Source organism: Condylostylus longicornis, unplaced genomic scaffold (genome assembly GCF_029603195.1).
Source record: "Condylostylus longicornis isolate FDR11 unplaced genomic scaffold, ASM2960319v2 ptg000004l, whole genome shotgun sequence".
Classification (NCBI taxonomy): domain Eukaryota; kingdom Metazoa; phylum Arthropoda; class Insecta; order Diptera; family Dolichopodidae; genus Condylostylus; species Condylostylus longicornis.
In genome coordinates, this window is record NW_026577973.1 from 912,288 (window position 1) to 936,152 (window position 23,865).

General features: G+C 21.7%; 1 protein-coding gene across 1 annotated transcript in view; it reads right to left on the reverse strand.

Annotated features, from left to right (window-relative positions):
* LOC129612354 (fasciclin-1-like) overlaps positions 1 to 23,865 on the reverse strand; it is a 123,949-nt gene that overhangs the window by 39,163 nt on the left and 60,921 nt on the right. Inside the window, exons 8-9 of the mRNA XM_055525914.1 lie at positions 5,355 to 5,405; positions 3,057 to 3,208 (exon numbers count right to left, since the gene is read on the reverse strand). Of these exons, the coding sequence (XP_055381889.1) occupies positions 3,057 to 3,208; positions 5,355 to 5,405 (203 nt within the window). The remainder of the gene's footprint in view (positions 1 to 3,056; positions 3,209 to 5,354; positions 5,406 to 23,865) is intronic.

The following is a 23,865-nucleotide window of genomic DNA, read 5'->3' on the forward strand; positions in this document are numbered from 1 at the left end:
TTTTGTACTCAATTATAATTTGTATTATACGAAAATATATTAGTATATACATATAAATTATGTACTTATAATCAATTTAGTACATATAAAATATTATATAGCTAAAAGATATCATCGGATCACTGAGTATAATAAAAGATAAGGTTATATATCGCCCTGAGGTAACCATTAAATTAAAAGAAGTGATTTTAATACAAAGAACAAAAAAGAAAACGGTAAAATAATTTAATATAATTGCTAAGAATAAAATTAATTACATTTTTCCTTGTTTTTGTGATTTTATTGGAAATGTAAAAGTCATTTAAAGGATCAAGAATTTGTATAAAGTTTTATATTATAGTAATATACCAAAATAATGTGCTTCAACTCCGCTTTTCCTTTTAATTTTATTTTCTAACATTATAAAGTTTCGATAAAGGATATTATAAACATTTTCGTATGTTGCAAATATTTGAATTTTTGTAAATTGAATTTTATTATATAGGAGATGTAGTAAAATAAATTTGACTACTCACTTACATTAATATAATTTTCAATAAATATATGTATATACGTATAACAAGATGTACTTATATAATATATAGAAAAGATTAGAATAAAAAGTTTATAACGATTAGACAATGATACCAATCTTATTTTCATTATAATAAAAATTAAAAATAAAAAGATTTTCTATTTTTATGTAATGACAAATTCGTTCATTTGAATAAAAGGGAGATTAAATAAATTTGGATGGGATCCATGGTTTTTAAAGCAGCACTTGCCTTGGACAATTGAAAATATTTTCTTAAAGGCAGCTCTCTATTTAAATTATTTTATTAATATAAATTTCAACAATATTATATTATGAAGAATAAAAAAAAATTGCATATTTTTAGGGAGGGAGGGGGGGGGGGGGGGGTGGGGCGAAACAACATATTAAGGAAGGGCTCAAAAACTAGTTCAATTTGACGGTAAAGTAGATGAGTTAAAATAAAATTAGAATGAGTCAAAATAAAATCGTATGACGTTACCTTGAAAGAAGAGGAAATTGGTAAGGAATTGTGCAAACTGTTAATATCTTTGAGTTCTGTAACAAGTAGTCTCAGAGAACAATGGTATCAAAAAGTGAAAAAGACAAAATTAAGATAAAGACTAATTTCAATAGCTACTTTGTCAATGATGTCTATGTAGTTTTACGACGGGCTAAGCAGATACTATTTTTCTGCGCTCTGTAGAATTTTAAAATTGATTGTGGATAATAAATTGTTAGCAAATGTGCGTGGACAGAATGGTGTAGGACAGTTGGAGGGACACATTGGCACTAACAAAATATTTTCTTTAAATTTCGTGGAAAAAGGCTAATATTTAAGACAAGATTCAATTGTTTCTTTAATAAATTTATATAAATTGTGTTTATAATGATAATTTATTTTTTATTGTATTACTGACTATTATAACAATAAAAATCATGTATAAATCAGTTTAATTACTTAAAATTAGAATTATTCTATCTTAATAAATATTGTGCCCTATACTCGTATTACACTTCCTATATATATAGATTTTTCAATCTTTTAATACGGATTTTGTACTTTGCAATGATAATTTTATATTTTGTAGAAATTTTTGTGTTAGGGAAATATTGTTGTTAATTCAGCGTTTGCAAGTTGGAAGAAAGAATTAAAAGAACTTTAATTAAAAGGTGAAATTTTTCACAATTTTTAAAAATTTTTTGGTGTAAATCTATGCTAAAACTATGCTCTTAAGATCGTTTAAAGATTAAATTAAAAACTGGAAATGATTATTTTATTTAATTTGTGTCACATTATAATATAAGGTTCTTGAATTGCATATATGAAAAATAACCCAATTTAAAATTATTAAAATTTAAAATGTGAATCAATGGTTCTGTAAACAAAAATCAAATGATGATTTACAAATTAAGACTAGCACATATTACTGCAGACGATATGTTAGAAATTATTTCGGACTATTAAATTATGTGCTTGTAATATATTTTGATTTTAATTGATAGTTTGTTTGTACACAAATTTTGAGTTGAAAAATAAATTTCAAAAAAAAAAAACAAAATATGTTAATAGAAGAGAATTAAATTTTATGAAATAATAATCATTAACAGGTTCAATTGTATTCAAAATTTTTAATGTTCAAACGATTTTAACAAAATACACGCAGAATTATAATGAAAATTTTATAAAAGAATTGAATAAAGAAAATCTATTTAATCCTATTTGCATTTATGAAGTATATATGCATGTACAAATGTCATATAGATATGTACATATATTGACATTCTAATTATTATAAATCATAGTGATTTATTTGATATGCGGTCAATGAATTTTTAATTGTTAATCATACCATAATAATGTCAATTGAATTAATTTGAAAATTAAAATGAATGATTTTTTTTTTATCTTCTAATTTTAAAAATATATTTTTTTTATTGCCTGGTAATTTTTTTTTATAATTCATTCGGATCAAAAAGTTTTGATTACAAATATAAAATGTGAAAAATTTATTTTGTATTTAAAGAAAGAAAGGAAAATAAACTTCTACCCCATACACTTTCGTTCACAAGTCAAAAGGATAAGGCTATATTGTTGATACAAGTACATTTATATAGTGTAAATTGAAAAATATTAATAAATCTGCCCCAAAAAGTATGCAAAATTAAAAGAATTTTAGATATTTTCATAAAAAATTATCTTTAGAAATTTTACAAGCCTTATGAAGAGATTTTTAATTTCACTTAGTTATCATTAAAAATTTGATTTCAAACAAGTGCTTTAATTAAAATCAATTAAATTGATTAAGTTTAAATAAAGTCTTTGCGACTGAATAAAGACTTTTTCATTTAATTATACTTTACTATTTCTACCATACCATATTTGTAGAACCAATTTCTGTAATAATATTTGTGGTATGAAAATTTCAATATCGATTTTGAAGTTATTTATACTCGTATTACTGAAAAAATGTCATAGACTTGCTTAATTTTTAATTTTGTTCTCATAGAATATCACATAAATCTTAAATTTTAATAAACTCACTTTGAAAAATCAGTTAAATTTGATCTAGTCCATGCTTCATTACTTGGTGCCAATATTGTTACTTCACCACTTTTCGTTATATCATCTAAAATATCACCACCAGTTTCCATAATAGCTTGATGAAATTTATATAACGCTCCATTTTCATTATCCTTGTTTTTTTTTTTTTGTTTAAAAAAAAGAAAAATTATAGAATTATCAGAAAGAAAAACAATAATATTTTAAAAATTAATAATTTATGCATATGCGTTAAAATATTTTTATATTAATTACAGAAATAGAAAATTAAAAATACAAAAAAAAAATTTTTTTATATAATTTATTGTAGATACTATATAAAATATATTTAATAATTTATTTTTTAAATATACTTGTATAACACAAATAAAAACATTTCAATTAAATATTAAAATTATATTTTCTACTTAATTATAGCAAATTAAAAATTTAAGTGCAATTTAAAGCGACATTAAAATTAAATACAAGCATTTAATTATTTAAAAACAAAAAAACGTAAAAAAACAAATTTTTATAACAAAACACAATAATAAAATTAAATACACCAATTATAACAGTAATACAATAAAAAAGAATTGCGGTTTTTTTTGGGGGGAAAAAAAATTAAATTAAAAAAATTTAATATAAAATTTTTTTTTTTTCAAAAGGGAATTAAAATAAAATTAACAAAAAAAAATCGAATATGAAAAATAATTACTAAAAACTAAAAATATTTCTTTTACTAAAATCTTCAGTTTACGAGCAATTAAAGATTCAATATTGTTCAAATTTTTTTTCTTTCACATAAACAATACAAAATTCAATTATTTTTTCTAAATTATTCATTGATTCTTCTTTTAAACATGATCTGGGTGTCAAGGATGTTAGCAATATTGTTATCTCGTTAGTTTGTTTTTATAAGATAAAACACATTGTCCATTCTCAGATGTTGTAGGTCAATATGATGTTATAGTAGAACAATTTAATAAGATTGAAGGAGTTATGGGATAAATCATTCGATAACCAATTTTAATTCAATTTCATAGAGTATCATTAAATTATTGTTACGGGAATAATGAAGATATTTGCATTTCAAGAGGGAAATGTTATGCATTTGATAAAAACACTCTAAGGCCGTAAAATAAATTCTTATAAAACTGCAAAAATATTATATATGATATAAAGTTTTTTGCGTTTTAATATATATGTATATTTTGCTGATATACACGTAATTGTAACTATGTATAATTTAATACTTCTGTATTATGCTATCAGTAACGCCAGATTTTAAAAGTTTAAATGAACTTAGCTAAATTTAATACATTTTAAAAAATCAACTTGAAATTTTTTGATTTCTTTTTTCAAAAATGCCCATATTACATAAAAGTATAATTTTGTATAGAAATAGGAAAAAAGTATTACAGAAATAATTATTAAATTTAGTTTTTAAACAAGATTTAATAAAATGTTTTTGCATTTTTATAAAATATATTGCACCTAAGGAACATTGTTGTCACAATGGAGAATATGAAGAAAATTAGAAACATAAATGTTTGAATTTATCTTTTTTAATTTGGGACCAGTTGAACTGATTTTCTGAAAATATTTGTTGATTTTATTGAACAATTTCTTCAGTTAGTTTTCATATGACATTATATTATCCCTTTAGAATTTAAGATGAGTGCTTCTCGAAAAGAATATCGACATGATATTTTCAATTAATGAATTTCTAATTACTTAAAACAAATATTTTTAGAATAATAAATAGCATATTTGAAAGTATGTAATAAATAGCATATGTGAACAATTTTGTAATATCGTTATAATATTTTCCAAAATTTTAACTCAAAAATTTTGAAGTGTAAACTTTTAATATACCTTAGTGCTACTTTATAGGTGCAAAGTATAATAATATTACTATGAATTCACAATTAATCATAGTACTATGGAAGTTATTTTATGCTTCCCATTTAGTTGGGAATCAAAAAATCTGGATATTGAAAGTTGTTATAAATTTTCTATTTAATTTGTTTTCTTGCATTATTACATTTAATAAGATTTAATATTATAAAGAATTAATTTTTTATCATTTATGAATATAAATAATAAATTCATGTTATATAATTCAAAATAAGCTTTAAATCTGGCATTGACTGCATATACATACGCTTTTATTTTTTTAAATACTTTCTTTAATTAAAATTTTAATATGAAACAGGATTGTTTTTTTATTTCAAAACACATCAAAGAACACGGGCTTGGGTATTATGACGACTTATGAAAAATAAAAAATAATAATACCTCATCGTATAATATAAGAAATTCCATTAATTCTTCAGCCGGATCTTCTTTCTAAAAAAATAATAATTTTTTTTTATATTATTTTTTTCTTAATTATTGTGAATTCTGGTAGATTTAAAATGTTGTTATTGTATCTAAGAGTGCTTTTATACGAGTATTACGTAAACTGTGTTTCATTTTTGTTTTCTTTTAATTTATATGAAATTTAGAAAAAAAAAATATTTGAAAAAACTAATTTTAAGGTATTTATTACTATTCGACATGACAGCATTAAATCATGCTTTAAATCTCTTACAATATGCGAAAAATAACTTCTACGCAGAAGCTCTACCAACTGAATTACAGAGGTACGCGCAGAAAACGGTATGTCACTGGTTTGAATTCAGTTGGAGGAGAATTCTTTTTTAATTTTTCTGCCTTGACTCGTTTTTTAGGCTATGTCATCTGTCTGTTTTACAGTTGTCTGTGCTTATTCCCATAAGAAATTTTAAGAAAAATCATAGTAACTACATAATGTTTTAGGTTTAAGTATATATTATTTTTGTTTGAAGAATTGTGCCATTTGGTGCAGGAGTTTCGAGTTCATATGTGTTGACTTGCGGAAGGCGGGTACAGATGTCATACGCGCAATAGTTTTGTTTTGTTAAATTTGGAAATTTTAATTTAATAGCAATGAGTTTTGATATAAGATATACCTATTCAAAAGGAATCGAAACTAATTTCGGAATACATACAGTACTCTAAAAATTCTTTTAATAATTGTATTAAATAATTTGTCATTCTGTATTCTAAAATTAAAATAATAGAACATTTCTGTAAACAACTTATTTTTAATAAGCTTCGAAATAGTAAGCTACTAAGACACGTTCACATATTCTTTTTTTAAAAAATTCCTGCTAATTAAGAAGTGACGATAGGAGTTATACATTGAATTTTTTTTATAGATAAATATCACAAATTCGCTTGATACATATTTTATTTATTTCGTAAAAGTAATGAAAAATTTTGAACTAAATATATATATATATATATATATATTCCACAGATTTAATATAATTTTTATTTGTGAAGTTTTATGTACTTCATATAACAAATTTTTTTTAAAAATTCAAATGTACATATTTAGTTAGAATAGTTCAATATATAAATAAATAATATTAATATACAGAAAATAAATATTATACATTAGTAAATAAAGTAAATAAAATTTTAATTTACTTGTCAAAGATTGTAATTAGACTTTTATATTATTGAATTTTATTATAAAATTTCTTAAATTTTATTTTCGTGACATTTTATTTTTTCTGTTTTTACTTAAGTATAATCAAGATCCTTGAAAATATTTTTGATATTTAACTTAAAACAAAAGGAGAAAAAAACAACAAAATAATTATGAAAAATTGAATTATGCTGTGAATGATACTCCAAACAAAAAAATAATAGTTACGAAGATTAATATTTTATAAAATAATTAAAAATTTTGGAATATTAACATTTTGAAAAAAAAAAACATTAGATATAGATTATTGAGAAATCAGTTTTGAAAACATTAACTAAAACAATTAGATCTTGAAATTAGAATAAAATTACTTTGCTATTTTTATAATAAAGTAAGTGTTCGAAAACTTTTAAAAATCCTTAAATGCGATTGCGTGTTTCGAATTATATCACACAGAAAAATATTTATGAAACGTAATTAAGAAAAATTTTGGATTTCATCAAATTTTACCGAGCTCAAATTTCTTACGGCTCAATATTTGATATTTTACGATTAGTCAAAGGTTGGGTTTTTCATCAAAAATTAACAAAACAATAAAATAAATTACTGCACAGCTCCTTCGTCCACCTAATGCGAACGTAATAAAGTGGAAAGTTTAGCAACTGTCTGGGTTGTTGTTCGAGATATTTCTCTGGTAAATTTACTAAGATTAATTAGACATGTGCTCAAGGATATGCTTGGGGGTGGCACAATAGATTTCTTAGAGTACAAAGTATGATCACCTGAATGATCAATCTCAAACGTTCTAAAAAATTTTAAAACTATATGGATTTGTAAAACTTATTTCTTAAAAAAAAATATTTTCGAATATTTTTAAGGTTATGTGTTCATATCCTTAAGAACCAATATTTACAAATCCTTACAATTTATAAAAAAATAAAAGAAATATAAATTTTTTGTCATAGTTTTTATTTACAATAATTAAAATACTTGTAAGTCTTAACAATTATGGTTGACAATATTTGTAAAGTTTACCTTAAGAAAAATATTTAATGGGAAAATTATGTAATATTTTTTTAAAATTTTGTCAACAAAATGAAAAATTTCTATTTCTATTTAATAAAATAATCAAATAAAATATAGAAAACAAATACATGATTGTATGAGTTCAGAATTTCATTCAAACCACATTTTGGTTTTTTTTCAAATAATTCTACTAATTTTAGAACTGTACGTATACCTATATGTGTACATTTATGTAATATATAACAGTATAGTTGACGAAAGTAGATAGATTTGGAAATAATTTTAATTTTAAAAATAGTTTTTAAATTTAATCGAAAAAAAAACAACAAAAATATTTTTTATATAACCAACAATTTTTGGTTTACTTTAAAATCTTCTTATACATATGTAATATAAATGTCAGTTTCTTTGAGAAATTTAAAATATTTAAATAAGTTTTGTTCCAGTCGATTTATGATGAATAATGTTTTTATAATATTATTATACTAATAAGCATATATATAGACACTCGATATAGTAAAACAAAATGTAATATCGTTAAGATTTTTAAAGAAATAAAGAAATTATGTACTAGAAAATCGAAGTTGGACCTACTATTCAATAAATTAAAAGTCAAAAATAACAATTTACAGGAGAGAATCGTAAAGATTTTTATATTTTCATTCTTTGCTTTTATTTTAGTTAGTACAACAAATCAACTTGTTACTATACCGAAAACAGGTAAACGTGGTTAACTTTAAAATTATTATGCATTTAACCTACTATATTTACAACACTTTGGTAAGATTTTTTAAAAATTTAAAAACAAAATTCAAGTCGTCGTAAAGCTATGAAATTACATAGTTTTTCCGCAATGTGTATGAATATAGGCCTAGTTGTTGCATAAAATATAAAAAGCGGATTTTGTGTATTGTAATTGAGATATTTTTTGATATATAGAAATTTGGTATACTTGAAAATCAATTTCTTGAAATGTGACGAATTTTTCAAGCGTTCTCAAAAAAAGTAATTTCCAACAAGAAGTACAATTTTCAATTTCAATAACAAGTTATTTGTTATTTTGCAAATTAATTTGAGGACTGTCTATTTAAGAATAATCCTAAAATAATTAGATTAGATTATTCTTGCAACATAAATTGCTGGCACAAAATATGTGATCTGCATAATACTTAATAAATTAATTTGAACAGTGGATTTTCATGACTTTCCATTGAAATAGAACTCATATAAAATTTCATGTTACTTATAATATGATTTACATGAGCTTGTTAAAATTATTTTGATTCTTCTATGTTGATATTTTTTATGTTATGAATCTCAGAAACCCAAAAGCCCAATGATGAATTAAATTTTTGTAATAAATTTGTGATCATATATAAATTTTAATCAGTAGGAACAAAAACTTTTTTATTTAAAAAAAAAAATTCATTTTATTTTTTCTTTAAATATGAGTTTTTCATACTTCTTTTTTTTGTTTGCTTTTCTGAGGAAATTTTAATTAATATGACAACATTTTCTTTAAAAAGGATTTAAATTTGTTCAAAAAATTTTTGCTTCTCTTTCCTATATTATGTCTTTTTTTTTAACATATTTGGAATTATAATTAATAGGAAAAGATTGATTTTTTCTTCATATACATATTCACATTATGTATTTTATTTATAAAAGATTAAAAATTCATAAAGAGAATTTCATAATTATAAAGATTAAATAAAGATAATTGAGAATAATTTTTGAAAAAACTAAAGAAGATTTTATTTAAAGAATTTAAAATTTAATCTTATTTTAAAAGGAAACATTTTTTGGTTTCTAAATTAAATTTCATATATTTGAAGAGCAGGAAATTAAAAGTTTTTTCCAATATAAATCTAGATTATTCGCGATATTATAATAATTAATTATAATTTAATGTTAGTATTCATTTGAGTTTTATTAATTTCAATATTTTATTTTAGTTTTCAGAATAAACTTATAAAAATTAAATCAATTATTATACTCGTATGAGTTTGTTGCACTGAAATAAGTTTTAAAATTTCGTAACATTTGCATTTAAATTTTCGTAAATTTTTGCATTTACTTCGGATCTATTATGGAGCTGGTGTATATGAAGCTTTTTATATATAAGAGCTTACACTTAAAATATTATAAAAAATTTTGTTTGATAATAAACTGGCAGTCTTAAAAATTAGCTGTGATCAAAACTAATTTTCTTTTATTTAGCATTACGATTCTTATTAGATTAGAAATTTATAATTAAAAAATTTTGCTTCTTGTATTTTTATTTCAATAGCAATACTTTAATATTTTATTTTTAATTTTTTACTTTCGGTAATGTAAATAAACATTATTTATACCTTAATTTTTGACATATCAACAATTTCTTCTGTTTTATTTTCTTCGCTATTAAGAATTTCCTCAATACTTCCGTTAATATCTTTAGTAGTAGTAGTTTCTTCTTCATGTTGATTATCATTACTTGATTTTATATCAACATTTTCAATAACATGATTTTCACCTTTTTCGAGATCATGATCTTTATTGCCTTTATCAATATTATTTTTCTCATTGTTCAATTCACTTTTATTTGCCGGCTTATTGTCATTAATTGTCACATATAATTTTATTTGCATTAACATTGTTGGTTTAGAATTTTGATACATCAAAATTTATGAAATTAAATTTTAAATATAGTCCTTATTGAATTTATTGAATTTTTTTCTTAATAGAAAATCATTTATTCATTTTATATCAATATGTGTTCAGTTATACATATGTATGTAAGAGAAATTATTATAATTACAATATGTATGTAAATATATAATACGTATATACGCAGATGTGGATTTTAGATTTACTTTAAAAATCAAGCATTCATATATACGGTATAACAGTTAATTTTTTAATGAATATTATTTATTTTTAGCGGAAATTATAATATGTTATACTCGGAACCAATAACAATAAACAGATAATATAGAAAAAAAAATATTTATTGTATTGTAAAATTCTTATATTTCATTTTTTGAACATAAATTTTTTAACATAAATGGAAAAATTATAATAATAATTATATGATGATTTATTATGAACATAATTATATGATAATGATGATTTTAATCTCATTTAAATTGAATATAAATAATAATGGTTAATATAAAAAATAAAATCATAGCTGAAAAGTAAATGGTTTTTATGAAACGAGCAATAATTTTAACAATTTTGCTATATGAAGGGAACGAGTAAGTTTATCGGGTCTATTAGCTTAAATGCAAGGTGTGCTTCCTGCTCAAAAAAATCGTACAAATTTGTTTTATAATTTTTTGGAGTTTTTCTAAAAATTCGTTTTTAACAGATATTGGAAATATTAAGAGCATATTTAAATAAACAATTCCGCAATGTAGTGTTCTAAAAAATTCTATTTAATTTAAAGGAAATAATATAAAGTAAAGATATAAGAAAACATACATGAATAAAGTAAGGGATTGAATAATTTTTTATTTCAAAAGAGTTTTCATAAAAAACTTGAAAATTCTTTTTGAAGAACTTCTTTAATTAATTAATAATTTTTCAAATTATTACAAATATATTTTCTAAAATAATGGTTAAAAGTTTTCGTTCCCTGTTACATGAATATGAATATTTAAATATTATTTAGAATACACAGGGTGTTTCGCATGAAAATAAAGATCAATCAATCGTCTGTAAAACAAGCTCCCAATGATTATTGTATGATGCATGGTTTCGAATTTATAAGCATTTATATATATGCAGGAAAAATTTGGTAACTTTTTTATCAACAGACTGTAACTCGAAAACAAATGTATCATGTATAATTTAGAATTCTATTTAAAGTGATTCAAGACGAAATTTTTCTGCAGTAGACTATCTAACAAATTGTTTCAATAAAAACTGGAAGATGATGTTCAATTAAATTTTAAAATATTTCAGAAAGAATTAAAGAGTCAATCCTTTGCGTAGTAAAATGGCTTTTGTCCACTTGACAAAGGATTTTTCAGGTTCGCTTTTGAAATAATTTTTCAGATGGCAACGAAATTATTTAATTTAAAGTTCATTTAAAAAAAAATCAAATCGATTAAGTCGATTAATAAGGGATGAGGATTTCCTATAGGCATATTTTATTTTCCCTGAAGAATATAATTATATTTCCAATTTGCTTTAAGGCTGGTGAACCGATAATGTTGATGCAAAAATAAACAATTTTAAATTTTTTTTTTGTTAAATACAATATTTGAAATAAAAGCTAATAAGCTCATATGATAATATTTAAAATATTTCAGAAATATTGAAAATAAATAAAAGGATTGGCTTCCCTTTAAAATTGTTAATTTTTAAAATCTCGTTATTATAATAAAAAATATAAAAATATTTAAAAAGAGCAAATAATTAAAGAAAGAAAATATTTGAATAATATTTTACAATTCTTTAATTGTATGCAAAAAAAAACTTATCAGCGCACAATATAGTTGAGGGTAAAAAGATTCATTCAAAAATAAGATTTATTAGCTTTTTTAAAGTGAGAATTTTTCGATAAATTTTTTTAATAATAATAAAATTAAAAAAAGAATGAAATTTTTCATTGTGAACTTTATTTTTTCCATTATTAAAAATAATATTAGCATTAATGAACTGCGTGTAATTAATGGACGTTAATAACGTATCCATTTTATATTCAGATTCATATTAAAAAAAATTTAAAATATATAAGCAAAAAAAGTTGAAATTAAATGTTAAATTTATTCATAAAAATTAAATTTAATCAGTTTTGTGTCATCATATACAAATGAACTGACTGAATGTAATTGTTTACTTTTTTTATAGTTTTTCATTCCTCCACATATTTATTTATAAATTAAATGTTTCAAAATAATTAATCTGAGAATATTTAATTGATCTGAATTGGTTAGCAACTGATTTACATATCATATACATGTACAGATGTGTATATTCAAATTGAAATGAATATTTCACTTAAATGTTTATATAGATGTGTGTATGGGTATACATTCATTTAATTTTTGATATGAATAACTGACATTTTATCTATCTATAGTGTTTGCTTCACATTTTAAAATAATTTTAATAGCATATTACGTATTTCGGAGAATATTTTATTATTTGTGAATATTTTCGATAAAAAATTTAAGCATATTATTTTGGGGTATATGGTAATATTGAATTAAAGGTTTAAATTTTTAAAACGTATATAATTTTAATATGATTTAATTTAAAATGAAATCTTTAATTTCCATATTTCATAAATCAAATATGGTACACATGAAAACAAATATAAACTTTAAAATGGCATGATATGGAATTTAACTTCTTTGTGAAATTGTTCTATGGCACTATATAATTTAAAGTTTGAAATGTTATAGAATAAATTTTAAATGATTTTAAAAATTTTTGACTTTTGGATATGCTCGGTAATTTAAAGTTAAAATTTCAGTTTGCATCTTAGCAAAACTATTCTCGGCATAATCGTTTTAGATATAGTACAAATTATGAAAATTGTGTTAAATTTACCAACAACTTTAAAAAAAAGCATTTTTTGTTTGTAAAAATTTTTGTCAATTGTAACTACATAAAATTAATTTGTTTAATAAAATTATTTAATTCTGCTTAAACCATTTTTATATGCTTGGTTCCGAGTGTTTGCAATTAATTACTGAATATTTTTAACCCATTCAAATAATATTTTTGACAGTAAATAATGTATAAATAAGCTAAAGTATTTATTTAAATAGAAAAATGCAATTTATACAATTAAATATTTCGCTAAATTTAAAAAAAAAATTGTGGTTGAACATTATAAAATATATGTACATACGTACATACGTTTTTATTTTTATAATATGGATTATACAGGTAAATATTTTTTTCCAGTTTTTCTCTACATAAATTTGAAATGCCGGCCTTTATTTTAATGAAAATGTAAATATTAAAAATTATAAAAATTTGCAACAATTTTAAAGAAATATGAAATAGTGTAATAGATTTTTCCAGTGAATACGACGGCAACTAGAATGATCCAATATTTATGTTCTTATAGAGTAGTGATTTTTAACATTTTAAAATTGCGGTATCTAATAATTTTTTCTTGAATTTAGATTGCAGTACATATTCAGTTGTTGCTCTCTTGACGATAATATATAAACTAAAATCAAGCAAATTAAGCTCAAATATGTCGTATATGGCGATATTTTAATTTATTTTCAAGTTAAAGTATACAAAGTTCGTCTATAAATGTACATTCATTAAATTATTTCGTGAGTGAAACAAATGGAACTGAACAACCAAATATAGGCAAAGTATTTCTAACGAGAATTCATGAATGCTCGTTACTTCTCTATGGTCAATACCTGTTATTTTTTACTCGTTTACTTTTTAGATTTTTTAAATTTTTTTCATTTTGATATTTAGAACGTTCTAAGTATTCCGAATAAATTAATGAATAAAACAACAATGCCCCTAATATTTTTACTTATAAAATTTAGTTTTACTTTCTTATAACGTTAATATAATGCCACCATAATTATACTAGAACGTAACATTAATGTTAGATCGATAAAAATTATTAGATCGGTAATAATTATGTGACGAAAGCAATATGAGAATAAATTATATGTGAATTTGTCATAATAGGAACATCTCGCGACAATATGACAGTTATTCTTCTTAATTAAATCTTCTCTTAGATTAAATTCAGTATGAATATTAGGTAACGAAAATTCTTAATCAAAGAATAACCAGTTAGTTCGAATCCTCAAATTAATATCTATTAACCTAAATAGCAGTTAGTACTCGCACATCAAGAATGTAGCCCCTTGGTAGCGCACAAAATTTTCGCAATTGTCAGAATGTAAACACTTCAGAATAGTCAGAAAATATAAACCTTGTAACAATTTTTTCATTTTTTAATTTCTTGTTCTAATAATTTCTGTAATATAAAATTCTTTAGAATTGGCATTATTTAACTTAAAATATATTAAAACTATTTGATCATAAAATTTAAAATGTTAATATAACTATATAACAATGTTGCGTCCACAAAATGAAAAGTAATATACTTTCATCAAAACATATTAAAGATGAAATGTACTCATTTATTACTTAAATAATTACTTCGAAGTAATCACTTAATTTATGATGCATAATAGTTTTTTACAAACAATGCGTATGAATATTATTTAAAAACCTTAATTTTGTTGTAATAAATTTTCATAAAAGAATTTATAATATAACAATTATACTCAAAATAAAATTATATTAATATTAATAATTTTAAAACAAACATTTAATTTTCAATTTTAAATATAACTAAAAAACTATATTGTATTAAAAGCCATACAATATTTTCATTGTAAAATATTAAGTAAACTAATAAAATATGTATATTATAAAAATATATTTAACTTTTTATCTATTAAAATAAAATGTTAACAAAATTTAAAATGTGTTTAAAACTGAATTTAATATTTATTTTGTGTTGCAGCATCAGCAGCAGCAGCATTATTTAGATTATAATATATTGGAGAGAAAACGATAGAACATAAAAAAGTAAATGTAGGGCAATAACAATAAGCACAAGGAGAATTAAAAAATAAAAATAAAAAGTAAAATGTACATAATTAAAATATTTGAGCTGCAGGAAAGTGAGGGATGGGGTGGTTTCGTTGTGGAAATAAATCAAAATTTTTATTTTAAAAAAAAGCAACAAAAAATTAAATAAAAATATTAAAATACTTACTTTCACAATCTATTTTTATATTTTTGAAGATTGTTTTTATTTAAAATTTATTTACAAATATTTATTTTTCAACAACCATCATTGTTGAGTTTAAAATAATTGTTTTTTTTTTGTATGTTTTATGCATATTTAACCGACCATCGTGCATCACAAAATGCAGAGAAAAAAAAAGTATAAATATTATTTGTTTTTTTTTATAATTTTTTAAATTTTTTTTTTTGTGAAAATTAATTATATTGTATTATTTTAGTTTGTATTAAATTTTATTTTTTTTTTTTGTTTTGTTATAACAAATTATTTTGTTAAATTTTAAATGTTATTCCAGGCCGAAAAATTAAAAAGAAAAAATTGAAAAAACAGAGCGAAAATTAAAACAAATAATTGAGAAAAATAAATAGAGAGAATAAAAGTAAAAAATGAGAGAAAAACATTATTTTCATTAGACAATTTAATATTAGTATAATTTGATGTTTATATATAAAACTTATTATGTATATGTGTTCGTATTTATATTATGTTTTCGTATTTTTATTACATATTATATTGAAAATATGTCGGGGGAAAAAAATCAATGCAAGTTTGCAATCACTTTTTTCCGAGATTTGTATATTTGTACTCTGTAATTTTATTCGATAAATTAGCATTAAAAAGCTCAATATTTTTTTGTATCTATGTGATTTAAGTTGAATTTTGTTAAATATTGTAAATTTATTAAATAATTAAAATTAGAAACAGAGTGTATAATAGACAGCAAGCTGTTTTACTGTTTGCTTGTGTTCTTTAAATTATAATATTGTTAAACAGCCCAAAAGTATGCAATTTCAGTAGATTGATGAACACCCGGTTGATTGCATCATGCTTAATCGATTTTTCGCTTTTATCGAACAAAAAATTGAGACAAATTTCTATCACCATTACAAAATAATTTTAATTGTTTTTGCATCTCCATCAATTGAATAACCTACTGAAACGAACCTGTTTCTTTTTTTGGGATTAGCATATAAAAATATTAGAAAAATTCCTCTTTTTACTGACACAGTCACAGATGTAATACCCTTTTTATGGTGAATTTTGAATTAGTTTTATTGCATGGATTTTTATAATTGATTATGGAAACTAACCCGGCGGTATATACCATTTATATATATACATATATATATACCACATTCGGAGATTACATTTTATGTTGAATACATATTTACTTTATAGTAACATAAAATATATGCATTATTATACTATAAGTATATAGTTAATAATAATAATAATCGCAATAAAGTGAGATTTTATTTTTTAAATTTATTTGGTAGATTTAATATAATAATAATGTAAATAAAAATATGTCATGTATGTTTTATTTACAATATACTTTTTATGAGAAATATACAAAACTAATAAAATTTAAGATTCAATAAAATCTAATTGAAATCCAATTTGCCTCTATTTTAAATATTCAAAGGTAAGTTTTTAGTATATACAATTTTGATTCTGCTAGATTCTTGTATTGTACAAAATTAGATTTTTATTAATAAAAATAACTTATTTAAATTTTATTTGAAATTTTATTTGATAATATTTTTAAAATTGTCTATTTTAAGATTCTCGTGTTACTAAACTATATTTTCTAATTTAATTTAATGTTGCATTAATAAGTTATCTGCTCATTTTTTATAATATTAACTCTTGTTTAACAAAATTGTAAACATATAAACATAATAAACAATATATTAATTATAATGTACAAATTTTTGATTTTTAATTATTCTAATTTCAATTTTATATATAAAATTATTCAAAATAATAAATTTTAATATAAATTTATAAATAAATTGTATATACATTATATTTCACTGGTAGTTTATAACAGAGTGATTATTTAAGTTTTGCTGGTATGTAAGTACCTGCTGTGTAAAAAGGAATCTAACCGCACAAATTACATTTTAATTTCAATATAATATGCTTTTCAATAATCAATATTAATATAATAAATATATTAGTATGATGCAATACGATAGTGTAAACACACATATAAATACATATTAAATAAAATATTCGAAAAAATATTTAATTAAAAAAATATTTTTATATTTGAAGTATTTTTGAATTATTGAACCGAAGGAAAATCTAAAAATATTTAATTAAATTCCTTCTTTTAACTTTGGATATATTAAATGTATACTTAATTAAAATATTAAATCTATTGAATTTATTGGGATAATTTTTATTCAGATACATAGATTTTCCTTTGTTCAGGAATATTTATATGTTCTTTTCATTTAAATTAAATAAAAAATTATTAAAACATAAAATAATGTATGATTTTACTATTTCTTGTTTTTCCTATGAAACAAAAATTAATTAAATGCTCTGGAATTTCATTTTAATAATTCAATTTTTTGAAAAATTTTGTTTAAGGTTGCTAAATCTTTTTTTTTTTTTTATAAAAGAAAAGAACAAACATTAAAAAAAACATAAGAATATGCTGATAATGAAACTATACAATAAAAAATGCTAAAGTAGAGGTGACATAAATTTTGAAATATTTCTTTTAGGGTCTAAAAATTATTTTAGAATAAAAATAAAGGTGAACAAAAAAAAGAACAATTAAATAAAGAATTTTTTAACACTTGATATTTAAAAACTTTTTTTTTTTTTTGCAAAAATGATTTTGAAATGTGAGTTTGAAATGAATATTTTATACACGCTTTTATGTTATATAACAACAAAAGGTTTTCCATTACAAAATGAAAATATTTTTATGTGGGGGTTTATATTTTATAGGTCAAGTGATTTTTGAAGTATAAGTTTTGCTTTACATTTAAAAATTGTGAAAATATTTTTCTTTTTTTTTTGGTGAAAATTTTGTTAAAATGGTGATGGCCGGATTTGGAAAAAAAAAAAACAATCAATATTTATAAAATATGCATAATGTATTTTATATATTAATAAAACATGCTGGAATAATGCTGCATTAAAGGATTTTTTCATAATTAATTCGATTTTTTCTTTTCTTCATACTACAATATTATGGAGCTTGATGTAAACATTTATATTAAAAAATGTAAAATATTTATTTTTAAATAAATAATACAATGTATGGTTTTCTCATATTACAAAATATAATATGAAATAATAAATAATTGAAAGATAAAATTAATATTTATAAATAACGCACGGTAATTAATTTATACATACAATAAAAGTTCTTCATGTACTCTCAAAGTGCGGGTCGAAATCCTTAACTATCGACTAATTTTTAATAAGGAAACGAAAACACACAAGATAAACGTGATTGACAAACAGAGCGTAAGTTCTCTCGAATTAGTGGTTGCGAAAGTTTAATATAGTATATTTTCTCAATCTATATAAAAATACTATTAAGCTGGTGTCCGAGCTTTATATCGAAATCCGCCTTAAGTTCACTTTTAATAAAATAAGTCACTTTTAATACAATAATTGTTATTGACATATATATAAATAGTTTCTGATTAAAATCTTTCTTAGGGTTAACCGCTTATAAAGGGTTAGAAATATGTACAATATAAGGAAAAGCGTCCTTATTTACATTTTCAGAGCATGAAACTTTTAAATAACAAAATTTTCAATTATTTTAATTTAAAACAAGTTTTTGTTTTTAACATGTTTAAATTCGGCTTTTGCTTTATATTAGATTTGATATGTAAAGCAAAGTAAGAAAAATCTTTGCCAGAAGTACAAGCACAAAATGTTCATAATACACTATAGATCTTTCAATTTAACTAGACTAGTTTTTTCGATTATATTCGAATTGGATCACGCTTAGTATGTATGGAATTAATAACAATAATAAATATTGAACCAAGTTATATCGTATCCGATTTTAGTAAAAATTTCGTAAAGCTTCCTGAAACTGAAATTCGTGATGCTTTACTCAATTCCTCAGGCTTCTTTGATGCAGGGATCAAATTATTATTGCGAACACGTTTTATTACTAATGGATTTTTTTTGGGGGCGCAACTTGCAATTTTTGATTAAATAATTAATTTTCAATTCCGCAGTTTTTCGAAACTGTTTTATAGTTCATTCAACTTATATCATTAATTTAATTAAAAAATTTGGTAGAAAAGTAATTTGATTTTTGATTTAAAATATTGAAGCTAAAAATAAAAACAAAATATTTGGGTAAAATTTTTTCTTTTTTCATTTTAAAATTTTATAAATCGCGTAAATGATAGATTATTCGGGTTTGTTTTTAGAAATTTCAAATAATTTATGGTTTTGATAAGAGCAATTTTATTTGTTTTTTTTTTTTCTCAAATGCAATTTTTGTTATAAATGTTACATATAGGAACAGTGGAAATAATTTATTTAATTATAATTATTACAGTTTTAAAGTGAGTCATTAATTTTACAAACAATTAAACAAATTTTATTTTTTAGTGTGGTTTATATTGAGTAAATGTAAATTTTTATTTTGTTAATTTCGGAATTTTAAATGCTTTTCTATGTAAGACCCACATATTGTATATGATTTGTGTGTAATTATTTTAATTGAAAGTGAAGCTAACAAAGTAATAAATATTAAAATTTTTAATGCTATTGTTTTGTTTTCAAATGTTAAAAATTGTAATTTTTAAATAATTAAAGAATGATGATAAATACCATTATTATTTTGGGGTATTTGATCTTTAGCTATATGTTAGAAGGATATATCGCGATTTATGTATACATTTAAATTTTTATTTAAAATAACTTGGTTTAATTTTGTTTTTAATAGCTAGAGTAACAATTCCTAACATTTTACTTTAGCTCCCAAATTTATGTTTTGAATATACTTTTTTGATATTTTTTAAATTTATTTATTTTTCATTTAAATTTTATAAAATTTTCAATTTTTTTAATTTTTTATAAAGAATTTTAATTTCACTGAACATTAATATAATTTTATTTATTTTTGAATAATTGCGGCTACTATTATGGTTAAAAATTGCAAATTAAAATTAATAATTTAATAAATTGCAAAAAATTATTCAATCATTTGTCAATATTAATAAATTGTTCTGTTGAATTTATGCAGTTTTTGGTAATAAATTTAATTTTTTAATGAAATTGTAAAGCTTACTGTTATTCATGTACATATTACATTTTTTTAATAAAATTAAATGTTATTTTACGTGAGAGTCAGTTAATTTGTCATTTTCCATGTAATAAAGATTTTTAATGAAAAGGAAAATTTTTCATATTTTTAGATATGATTATTTTTAAATACAGTAGGTTCGTCTTCTAAACATGTATAAATTTTTAGCTAAATTCATAGAAATCTTTAATAAATATAAAATTTTTCGGAGGGGTTGCTCTATACTACGACGTCATGGACCGAAATTCAATAAAAAAACTCAACGAAGGGTAAAAAAATCATAGACAGAATGTTTAATTTAAAAAATTTGAACTGTTTCCACATTTTTTGATTCCCAAAAATTTGTTTTTCCCGATTAGTGTAATCTTTTTTTAAACTAATCGATAAGGAGTGAATTTTGAATTTCTAAAATAAGGCAAAAATAATATTTAGGATAAAAAATCTTTAGATCAATTTCCATTTTATGTTTTCAACAGAAAAGCAATAAATTCACAATGATTTCATATTCACAAGTTATGCAAAGTCAATGACCAGATATTAAATTTTAAATTCTTAAAAATTGCATATATTTAGGAGAGAGGAAATTTCGTTTTGTTGTTAAGTATCTTAATGTCTATGCAAATAGAAGTTTTATATCAGTACGAATAGAGAATGCCAATGGGTGTAAAAAAAACTTTAAATTTGTTAAAATTTATTTTTAGGAAGAATGAAAATCACTTTAAAGTGTGATCCAAAAGTAATAAAAAACTATTTTTTTTATTAAAATATGTTGGTAGCTATACAGAATTCGCTTTTAAAAACGTATTTGACATATTTTTTGTTGCAGAGTGAAAAGCAGTAATACTCGTAAGTTTGACTTAGGACAGAAAACACAAAATAAAACCATCAGAATTTCATAGTTCGGCAATTTGAAATGCAATGGTTTTAGATTTAAAATCCTTTTTTTCGAGTAAAAATATTTACGCGATTTTTTATTAAAGCTACAAAATGTGAAAATCGTGGTTGTTGAGATGAATTTTTTAAAAGTAGTGGCATAACAATTTAACTTTTTAAAATCTTTAAATAGGATAACTGTAGTTTGTATGCATATACTTAGAGTTTTTCATTGTAACACTTTTCTACACCATTATTTATTAAAGTTTTATAAGTTATAGTTACACTTTAAAAATAATCATAAAGTTTAAAGTGGATGGACGTAATGCAAATATAAATAATATTTTATTTTTAAAAGTCTTATATAAAATTTATTCAAAAATAACTTTAAAAGAATAATATTAAAAGTTGAATATAAAAAACAATTTATTTTAGAAACTTTCACCGAATTTATGCCACGTTTAAAAATAATTCTTTAGAATGTTAATAGTACGATGATTTTTAACTGAATGTTGACTAAGCAATAAACTGGATGTTTATACGTTTCTATGTACATTTAAATGTATATGCATTTATTTTTGAATTCTTTAATAATTTGCATAAAATTATTTTTGAATTGCAACATTTTACTTTTTGAAGTATAGACTTTGCTAGTGTTGTTGAAATGTTGAGATATTTAAGGGTTATCATTAACCATAAAGACATCATATAATAATAAAATATTTGTAAGAATTCTTCAACTTTGTTCCTTTCTACTAAGCTGGTATTAAAACATTTAAATTCAGGTTTAAAGTAAATATTTGTAATTGAGTTGGTCATTAGAAAATTGTATATTTTCTTTGGGTTTTTAAATATATATTCTAAAATTTTCAGATTATAAAAAATTTGAAGAATAAATACCAGAAACTCTGTCTATGGCAGTAAAAAGAGTTGCGTTTACCAAATTATATTGACTATTAATGAGAATATCTTGGTAACTACTTAAATTATTTTAAATATTTAGTTTAAAAATCTAGTAAAAATTAAAATATTTAAAGAAAAATCTATAAACTAGATTTTTGTACTCTAAATGCAAAACTGTAATTAATTTTTCATAAAAATTCGTTTTCATATTAAAGTCATTAAGTGTTTGTTCTCATTACTTTTACATGTACTTTTAAAAAAATTTAAGTTTTCAATCCTTTTATCCTCTCAATATTGAAAGGACAATGTATAAAAGAGAATTTTTTTTTGACGGGTGGCATTTCTTTATCCTATATCAAAATGTCAGTCATTGAGTGAAGTTATGGTTTTAGTCCTCTAAAATCAACCATCCACTTACAGCACCTTTTTTAAGGAATTTAACATTTTGTTGTTGCTTAAAGGAAAAAGGGAAAATTGCTGATCAAATCGGACACAGAAATGAATAGCACAGAAACCTTTTTTTTTTGTTTTTCTTTTTAAGTTTATCTCATAAAAGCGAACTGCTGGTTGATTTTGTGGTTTATTATATATAGCGGTTTAATCTTGTTTTCAACATGTTTGAAATTGGTTGGGTCTTCTTTGATTTTACTTTATTTTAATTTTGTTTTGTTCAACAAATGTTACATTATCGATTATGCTTCATAGAATTGCTTTTAAAAGATACAATGATTATTTTGAATTTATACTTTTATTACTGTGGTATGTTGAATTGAGTATACCATTAAAAAGGAAAGGTAATCAATAACAAAAGGATTTTATTTTTCAATGAATTTTTTAATCTTCTATCTTGTATGTATAAATCAAATCAATTCAAATATAATGTCATTTCTTTTTTTTTTCTTTGTTCATTTAAATATAAATTTGTATGTTAATTTGATATTCATGTATTCTAGCATCTTATATTGCAAAGACTTAATAATGTCTTTTAATAGTACACTAGAGACCAATTTAAAAACTAAAAATCAATAGGAATTATGCATTAAATTTGTTAAAAAATGAATGATAATTGAAAAGTTTGAATATTTGTTAAAGGTAAAATGTTTAATAAATAAGTATTATATGAATAATTAATGATGTTTTTAAATTTTTCAAAGAGAATATTTCGTGAAATTATTTTTAATTGTAAAATTATTGTAAATATTTCAATGTTGCATGTTAGAAATGATTAAATGCAAATTTGATACTTTTTCAAAATGTTAATGGAAGGCGTAGACTAGGATGCAAAGACTGACTCATCAGAAAAATCTGGTTTAAGGTAGGCGGCCTAATATTAAAAGTTTATGCTATTTGCTTTACGAGGCAGTGATAATAAACCGGCTCAAAACGCTAATTAGAATGTTAACCAATCTGGTTTCTCTAAATTACATCAACAATCAATCAGGGTATAAAAATTCAAAATATAATATGTTCCATCTATTGACACTGACATAATACTTACGTTAAGCATATGTTTATAACATTAGATACCATAGCAATAAGACAACTTGTTAGATTAATACCATTTTTATTTGTCTACCATATTAAGACTTTAAAATTTTTTTAATGTTCA